Genomic DNA, 9,239 nt, shown 5'->3' with positions numbered 1-9,239 from the left:
CTAACAACCACTGAGCAGTATGGAGGACTGATTTTAAATTTGTGAATCATGGTTTTGGTTGTATAAGCTATTTAAGAAATGAAAACACCATCTTCTACATAATAATCTATATAGTGTATAGGTTAATGGAACAGGAATGAGAGGTGGCTCCGCTCACTGCCACTTAGATTAAAACTATTTTCAGAGCTCTGAAATACACTGGTAAAAATAGTTAAATGGCACTTGTACCTTTGGTTAACTAACTGAATACTGACTGACCACATCTGATGCCATTACTATGCACAAACATCAGCACTGTCAGCAGCTTGACTGTAGTACTCTGATCATTTAACAGCATCTGAAACCACCTTTTTCCATCGGCATTGGGTTTTTTCGTAACTTCCCAAAGCAAACACATCCAACAACAACCGTGCCCACTTCTCTGCAGCAATGAAGACAGTTTGTGGAGGAATGAAAAGGAGGCAGATTACTTTTCACATGTGCAACCAAGTTCAACAGCACAAATGCCTTGCCACGTTCTGAATGTGTGCGTTATTGCCATTTGTACGATTCGTTGCATTGAGACTACAAGACACAGAAAAGAAAAAAAAGAGTTCTTGGAGAGAGGTCAAGGAGGCAGTCAGAAGGAGGCTGTGACAGCAGGCTTTTCTGCCTGCCTTTGAGTGTGGAACAGTTGAAACACCTTTGCCCTTACCAGAGTTTGGACAATGCATCAGACAAGCTGCTTGTTCAAAGCATACCTTAAAGCCAGTGCTTCTCAATTATTTTCTGTTACACCGCCCCCCCCCCCAGGAACAAAAAAGCATTTCGCCCCCCCTGCGACTATAAATAGATAATGAACACACTGATATTTGCTCGTCTCCCACCGTAGTCACAGTGAAGCCAAGCGCTGTACACGCTTTGTCATATTTCCTCGTCTTAGCTTTCGGGTGACTTTCGTTTGTCTCATTATCTCCGTCTCCGGTGCGATGCTGGGGTCACATGCGTCCCACTATTTGAGAAGGACTGCCTTAAGTACAACTTACTTCCAAGACATATGGAATGACCTATGAAGACTTCACAGCACTTTAAAAAATATGCTATAAAACAGCTGTACCTCCAAACTCTTACATACCCACTTTGTTCATAAAGAAGTCATGATACATAATTACACTGATAAAATCAAAGTATAACAGCAAATAACAAGTGAAAGTATAGCATGGGTATAAAGTGTGTCTGTCTGTGGAACATCCAGTGCTGGAGCTGTTGACCGGAGGTGAGACCTGTGTGGTCTGTGTACTAAGTCTCTGCGCAATCATTCACTGTCCAGCTCCTTGAGCTCTGATGATGGACTCTCTCTGGCTGGCAGGAGGTCGTAGTGACAGGGGATGTGGCTGTTTTTTGGTAGATCGTATGGATCCTGACCAAACTGTATGTCGCCATTGCTGTCTCCAGTGGGCAGGGTGGTGCTAACAGCTGGCTCTGAAATCAGAGACAGGTGAGTTGGCTAGTTGCAAGACAAAGTAAATGAGATGTAACCTTAAAGGGAAAGTCCCACTTACGGACAGCAGAACAAGCAGTAAACACAACACTTACATATAACCTTATTATAAAATTGGGACATCTTCAAACAGACATGGGCACAGAGAAACTTTAGTATTCATGTTTGTGTCCACAGGATGTGGTCCAATATTCACTCCTTTTAGCTTTTAGCTCTGTTTTTGGTCTCCACCAACTCCTGAAAAAGATATCTGACTCTTTAGCTGCAAAATGCTGCACAGTAACTTGTTAGTGTGAGTGGGTTTATTAGAGTTGCTTCACATCTGCCTGCTGCAGCTGGAAACCTGGTTAAAGAGAGCTGAATTTGTGGGCCGAAACAATGAGCTAAAAAAAGCTAAAAAAAAGTGCTAGTGATAATTCTCTGTGAGTTCCTCCCTAGTAATTTGTGTGTTAAAATGAGGAAAATAAAAATATGGATTAGTGCAACTTGTACAAACCAAAAAAAAAAAAAAGAAAAAAGAAATAGTGGTTTATAAGGAGCACATAATTTAAAAGTGCGTTCTTGAATTTGGGCATAGCGGCTGCACAAAACCTTGAATTGGTGACTACTCAATGGAAATCAATAAGCAGGAAATATTAGATTTACAGGATTTTGGCATCAATGTAATGAATTACACTGACTTTTCACTAGATTTCTGTCAGGCTAGAGTTTTGTCAGTTTTACTGATTGGATGTAGAACTGCACAATGCAGTTAATGCAACTGAAGCATACTTTTCTATAAAGTGTTGACCATGACAACAAAACATACGTAAACTCTGAAGCGTCTCACCAGCTTCATAGACGTTCCGATTATTGGTGGGGCTGCTGTTGCTGATCTCAGCATATGGCGAATCCCGTCTGGCTGGTGACTTCATTTCCACGTAGCCGCACTCTGTGTTTTTGGCTGTGAGTAGAGGAGGGTCCTTTATAGTGGCATATGGGTTTTCAGAGCTGTTGAGGGAGCAGGAACTGGCATGATAGGGTGTATCCTTCACAAGATCTGAATGGACACGGACAGAGGAGTGAATACACTGAGAAGTTAAGACCAGCATTAAACTTTTACTGTTTAGCATTTATTTTTAGAATTCCAGAGCCTACCTCGTAACGATTTCCCTATGTATCTCCTATCAATTCCATAGGCTCCTGGTGTGAGGAAAAATGGAAATGTGGTAGGTCATTGGATGTTACAGTGAATGTCAGTACTGTTTAGCAGCTGGAAAGAAAGAGTTCTTCATATCATCATATATTTAGAACTGGGTTTAGAGAAAAGTAACCCATTTGTAGCAATTAAAATGCAAATATAACTGATTTGTCAGTAAGCTGTTGTAAGATAACGACATATCTCCACCCAGAAACAGTGGGATTGTGGACAGTATCCCACTGACAGTACAGTGGCAGCATTTTAAAGTATCATACTTTACCGACACAGTGTGTTTACTGTGGCAATGTCTTCTGATTCCTGTCCCATCTGTGGCCTACAGGACCTCTGGGACCACTGACAGAACGATCAGGTTCTAATTCATGCAGCCTCTGTTTTTTTGAAAACTCTTTTTTTTAAATCAAAATGTAAATATCTTATGTAATATTAAGATGACTGTTTTTTTTCTTTGTACTTGTTCCCAAAGGAAATGTGCTTTTTAAAAATAGTATGGGGCCCAGAATGCTGCCTTGAGGAATACCATATCCAATGGTGTTCAAGTGTCTACAATCCACAAACTACATAAACCTCTTCTTCCTGTAGTTTAGCTTTACTGGAGTCCACCAATAATTACAGAGTGATGGTCTATAGTGGGGTAGTGAAATAGAGGCTTTCTATCATTTAAAGCAAATACACAAGGATGCCAACTTGCTGCATTAGTACTGTCCATGTCCATGAGTTCTCTATAATGCATTCCATGACTTACCTAGTTCATTGAAATCCCCTTGTTTCCAGTCTGCAGGCAGTGTACCAGTGTGATCAGATAGAGGAGCTCCTTTCCTCTGATCCACATTCTTCAATTTCACAAACAGCTGGTTGTTACTGGCCTAAAAACACATTATTGAATAAAGTTAAAGGAACGTATCAGAATTTTCATTAATAGACACATTCCATACTGAATTCTCACTCTGCCATCTCTTTGCCCCTCTACAGACTCCACTTCCATACCTTTCCATATGGACCATTGCTACCATGTGGGGGGCCTATGCACTGGGTCAGAGTATGGTAGCTGGGGTTGGAGAAGTAGTTGCTGGGGAGGGCCTCACATGGTGGGTGAGCATCTGAAAAAAATGAGAAGGTGACAAGATCTCTTACCAGGATGCACTGGATGAGTCAGTTCAGCAGCGATTTCAGAGCATCAATCTGTGATCGCACAGATCAAGAATCAAGTGGGTCATACTATAAAACTAAACCGTTACCATGGTTTTAGTTCCAGTCTATGATACATAAAATGCTAACTCTCTCTGGATGTGGGTTCAGTCCTTTGTGTTCCTGTAACCCCTGCTAGCACCAGTAGTAACAGTGCGTGCTAGTCACCATGGACCCAGCAGATGTTTTGTTTGAGGATGATCGTTATGAACTGTTGTACTCCTTTGTGCGTCGGTACAAGGAGTGGAAGAAAAGTCAGAGGAGGTAGTTCAAGGAAACTGTTTTGAAGTGTCCTCAAAACCATGGCTGAGGAATTCCTTTCCTGACTGGCTTCAGGACTTTCTTAACACCCGCCTTTTAGCTCTGCCTCTACAACCTGGGATGTACCTGTGATGGTGTAATCGGCAGTGACCCTCATAGCAGGAGTGTAGGTCACAGCCGGCATGGTGGGCTCTTTGCCCTTCTGCTTCTTCCTGTAGATGATGAAGAGTAGCAGGAGGAAGAGCACCAGCAGCACCAAGACAATGATCCCTGCGATGGCTCCGATCTGGTGGGTGTCCACCTGCATGGCTGCACTGGTCAAGCTGTTAAGGCTGCCAACCACCACCGCACCAGCTGCAGGCAGGAGGAGGAGGAAATACAGAACTAGAGTCAGAGACTTTAGAGTTTATATCATTTAATCATTTAAAAAAAAATTAAACTTGAGAAAGTAGTTCTTTCAAAAAGGAGATGACTGCCAATGATTTATCAGCATCAACTGATTCCATTTGTATCAAGGTAAGTCCTCACCCTGGTCACAGCGAGCTCCCTTCCAGCCTGGGTTGCAGTAACACGTACCAGTCATGTGATCACAGGTGGAGTTATTTAGACAGTCACAGACCTGACGGCAGCCATAACCATACGAACCAGGAGGACATTCTGGAAATAAAATATGGAACGGGTAAACAGGCAATCATTGAAATCAGCGAAAGTGTGTGATGCATCTAATTCAAAAGTAATTACAGCGACAGTGTAACATACTTTGTTCACAATGACGTCCCATGAAGCCGGTGCGACAGGTGCACTGCCCGGAGATGTGGTCACAGTCAGCTCCATTCCTGCACTGGCAGGTCTGAGAACAATCCTTCCCAAAGAAACCCAAAGGACAGCCTGCAGAGAAATCATAATACATCACAACATACTATCAAAACGCCCTATTTCTGAAATAAACAACAAAGGTTGTGTCACACACACACACACACACATCAAAAGCAAAGTTTTATTGTATGTGACTGACGCTGTGTGCAGTAGAGGCCGGTCCATCCCGGGGTACACTTGCATTCTCCGTCGTAAGCGCTGCAGTAGGCTCCGTTGTGACAGTTACATGTGTGGATGCAGTTGGGTCCCCACTGACCGGGCGGACACGCTGCAACACAAAAACCAAATAATGTTTGTGATTGGAATCTTTAGCCATATCAGTTCACAGCTAAAATATCTGAATATTAGAATACACAATGTCATGGCGACACAGAACAGTTAGAACATAACTACTATATATTATTTAGAATTTTTTTAAAATTATGCTCACGTTGGGAGCAGTCACTGCCAATCCATCCTGGGTAACACTGACAGGAGCCATCGATGGGGTTACAGGTGCCGTTGTTGGTGCAGCTGCAGCTCCAGACACAGTTCTTCCCAAAGCGGCCACTGGGACACACTGTACGCCAAGACACGTGTGTGTTAATCATTCATGTTCAAGGTATTCCCTTTTAATTAATATAACTGCTGGGTTTAACTCTGAAGCCTTTGTAACAGTAGGAACAGTGTGAAGGTAACTTGGCTGGAGGTGATGTGGTGTGACGCTCACCTTCGTTGCACAGCGCCCCCTTGAAGCCCGGTAGACAATCACACTGTCCCGTAACATGGTGACACGGACCGTTACTGTGGACACATTGTGGACAGGTCTGACTGCAGCGGTGACCAAAGTAACCTGGAGAGCAGACTGCAGGCAAACCACAAAGAGGAATTCATTTAATCTGCATGCTATTTCCACCTGTTTCTAACCACATTTGTTTCTAACCTGATGTTAGACCTGTTGTCATCATGTTCCCAGATGTCAGCTATTAACTAGCAGAGTGCAATGTTTTTTTTTTATTACTAATAGGAATAATAGACAAAACTCTGAAAATAAGAAACTGAAAATAAGAACGAAGCTGAAATAATAGTAACAATATTCTTAACGTCAAGCATCAGCGATGCTGACGTAGGACTTACTCCTCTGGCAGGTGGTGCCTCTGTATCCTGGAGCACACTCACAGGTTCCTTCATCTGGAGAGCAGGAGGCTCCGTTCTTACAGTTACAGGGGCGGGAGCAGTTTGGGCCCCAGCGGCCCTCTTCACACACACTGTCACAGTGGATACCTACTCACACACACACAAATATAGATACTTTTAGTATCATATATAATTGGGTATCATCTGCATAAAAAAATGTATGGTATTTCTTAATAATGTTACCCAAAGAAAGCACATATAAGGTGAACAGAATACGGGTCCAAGCACAGAGCCTTGTGGAACTCCATATCTGACTTTTGTTCATATGGAAAAGTAGGATTTAAACCAGATTAGCAATGGTTCCTTTGATGCCAATTAAATGCTTCTACCTCAATAATCATCTCACAACTCATCAAATCTATCTTGTGACCCTATATAGAACCATTCTGGATTAAGAAAATAATACTAGTTTCACTTTGACCAGATACCAAGATATGTCAGCATTCAGATTCTAAAAAGTTGTCTTGAATAATATATCAGTCACAGGGGACATTTTACAATAGAACCAATACTTTAACTTTTAATACTTTAAGTACAATTTGCTTTATTCTTCTATAAGTATTTTTATTCTGCTGTATTGTAAAGGATCTACCCGAAGTAAATACTTCTTCTTCTGCCACCACATATATAGTCACAGCTAATCATAAAATGATCCCCACCCAGTAGTTAAACAGTTATACAATCATGGTTGCATTACTGTAAAACTTTATATAACTCAAAGTGCATACGTTAGACAAGAATGAATGGTGGGATATTTAAAACTACAACTTCTCACTTTTTGGAGAGAACAGAGAGAGCGAGAGCACACATGGAAGATCCAGATGTGGGATTTCAGTTCTACAAGTTGAATTTTAGTAATGGTCCTCTAAATGTCTTCTGTTTGACTGTGGACAAATTGCTTCTCTCAGCCATACCGTCTGGTCTTGTCCAGGGTTAAAGTTGTTCTGGGAAGTTATGTATAAATATATGTATTTATATCAATTTATTGTCTGTATTAACCATATTTTTGCACTTTTGGGTAAAAGCTAAAAGAATTTTTTGACCAAATGTAAGAATTTTGAAATGACTGAATGAAAATGTTTTAATTTTCTTTTCGTTTGATCTACACATTGGGTAGAGAACTTTCACTAACTGAAATAGCTAAATGAAATGAATATTACTAATAAAGAACATCAAGCATATTTATTGTTACCTATAATGACAGCTATTTTCTTGAATTTAAGTTGAGGGCTGTATATCAACACACGGAGAGTCCCCAAGCAGAGCTGAACTTTTCAGTAGGAAGCTCAGATCTGCTGTGCACTCCTTCAATTTATAACCTTTCTTCCTCATCTCCTCCCTCTGCTCCCCCTCTTTTGTCACTTAGCTACAGGCTGAAGCAGCGAGGAGCCCAGTAGAGCAGCTACAAAGGCCTCTTTGAGGAGGCAAGCAGGCATGTTTCTAGGCAAGTCTGGTATGTATGTCCACACAGACAGAGGGCAGCGTGAAAGTGTGCATCACCAGATATCAGTATACTGACTACATTCTGCATTTATACCCGAACACAGAGAAAAGAAAGGAAAAGAAAAAAGAGGAAAACTGCATTTGCTTTTACGCAAAGCAGAAGAAATCACCACACATACAGGTTACTACACATCCTTTCTTCATTCATCCTTGAACCACATTCATGTGCCAAGTACTTCTTTACAGTGTTTCCAGATAAAGAGCAGGTTGCCACCTACGCTACCATGGTAGCAAACCCAGCAACCACACTGTAACAAAAAGATTTCAGGAAGCTTAACACAGTCGTTACATTCAGATCACAAAGAAATATTTCCAGTGCAAAATTCTACCTGAAACCAGGAATTAAGCTGAGATAAAAACGTATTCATCAGCGAGCGTTAGGGGTGCAGAGGTGTATTTCGAAACTCTGGACAGAGCTATGTTCAAACTGAATTCTGTAGACATTATCTTACCTGTCCATCCAGCCAGACAGTGGCAGTGACCAGTAGAGTGGTGACATCCGTCAGCATGACTGCAGTCACAGCGTTCCTTACAGTCAAGACCGTAGGTCCCATCCTGAGGAGGACGCACAATAATCATCACATATTAGGTTGTAATGTCAGAGCTATGATTTGAGTCATTTTCAGTGGACTAGAGCTTCTGCACTGAAGCTCTCAGAGCATCTGTATTTTCTCACCTGGCAGCGGAGTTCACACTTCTCTCCTCTCCAGCCGGGTGCACAGGTACAGTGACCATCCAGGGCATTACACGATCCTCCATTGCCACACATGCAGGTGAGGTTACAGCTAAGGCCCCAGGTACCACTGGGACAGTTGATGGAGCAGTCTACCCCATGCCACCCTGATTTAAACAAAGGGTCAAACTCTCACACAGCTTACTTTTGATTGAACAGTAGCTAGCATCATGATCATTTTTCAGCGTCTCTTCTTTTATCCAACATTTCTCCTCCTCTCTCTTGTCTTCAGCTCACCTGGTTTACAGGAGCAGGATCCGTCCACAGGCGAACACTGAGCTCCGTTCTTACACTTACAGCTGGAGGAGCAGTTCACTCCATGTGTCCCTGCTGGGCAGGGGACTGAACAGTTGGGACCCTGAGAGAAGGTCAACAAACAGGGTTACACCTGGCTGTGAGGACATCAGTCATTCTTCAGGTGTGCAGGCTCAGACAGACAGGATCAGTTCATCTTCGTCTTCTATGCCATTAGCTAGAGATATATTTACCATTTAAAGCCTCCCTCCAGAGCTTTTACTGTATGTGCATCATTAAGATGTGAATATTATTTATAGAGGAGATTAACCACAACTTGTCCATCAGATTTGTCTGGTCCACAGACATCTATTTAAAATCAAAGGGGAAAAAGAAATCCTTTCTTTGTCACCATGAATACTGAAGATCTCTGCTTTGAGAAATATGTTGGTTTCCCATGGAGTGCTGATGTTTCCGTGACAAACACCACTGTGAGGGACAAAAAAGGGCTTGAAGCAGATACACTGCATATGGAAACAATGAGGACTTGTCTACTAGGCCTGTGTTGAGAACATACTTGGAAATGAGCT

General features: G+C 42.1%; 1 protein-coding gene across 1 annotated transcript in view; it reads right to left on the bottom strand.

Annotated features, from left to right (window-relative positions):
* Positions 1–319: 319 nt before the first annotated feature.
* megf10 (multiple EGF-like-domains 10) overlaps positions 320–9,239 on the bottom strand; it is a 34,517-nt gene continuing 25,597 nt past the window's right edge. Inside the window, exons 11-25 of the mRNA XM_041059538.1 lie at positions 8,653–8,773; positions 8,359–8,522; positions 8,135–8,237; positions 6,120–6,266; positions 5,713–5,847; positions 5,434–5,562; positions 5,143–5,271; positions 4,887–5,015; positions 4,656–4,784; positions 4,254–4,481; positions 3,666–3,778; positions 3,424–3,544; positions 2,618–2,662; positions 2,310–2,519; positions 320–1,461 (exon numbers count right to left, since the gene is read on the bottom strand). Coding sequence (XP_040915472.1) covers positions 1,295–1,461; positions 2,310–2,519; positions 2,618–2,662; positions 3,424–3,544; positions 3,666–3,778; positions 4,254–4,481; positions 4,656–4,784; positions 4,887–5,015; positions 5,143–5,271; positions 5,434–5,562; positions 5,713–5,847; positions 6,120–6,266; positions 8,135–8,237; positions 8,359–8,522; positions 8,653–8,773 — 2,070 coding nt within the window. The 3' untranslated portion in view covers positions 320–1,294. The remainder of the gene's footprint in view (positions 1,462–2,309; positions 2,520–2,617; positions 2,663–3,423; positions 3,545–3,665; positions 3,779–4,253; positions 4,482–4,655; positions 4,785–4,886; positions 5,016–5,142; positions 5,272–5,433; positions 5,563–5,712; positions 5,848–6,119; positions 6,267–8,134; positions 8,238–8,358; positions 8,523–8,652; positions 8,774–9,239) is intronic.

The sequence above is a fragment of the Toxotes jaculatrix genome, chromosome 16, assembly GCF_017976425.1.
Source record: "Toxotes jaculatrix isolate fToxJac2 chromosome 16, fToxJac2.pri, whole genome shotgun sequence".
Lineage (NCBI taxonomy): Eukaryota > Metazoa > Chordata > Actinopteri > Toxotidae > Toxotes > Toxotes jaculatrix.
Note: the sequence above shows the minus strand (reverse complement) of the source record. Positions and strands in the feature narration are given on the sequence as shown.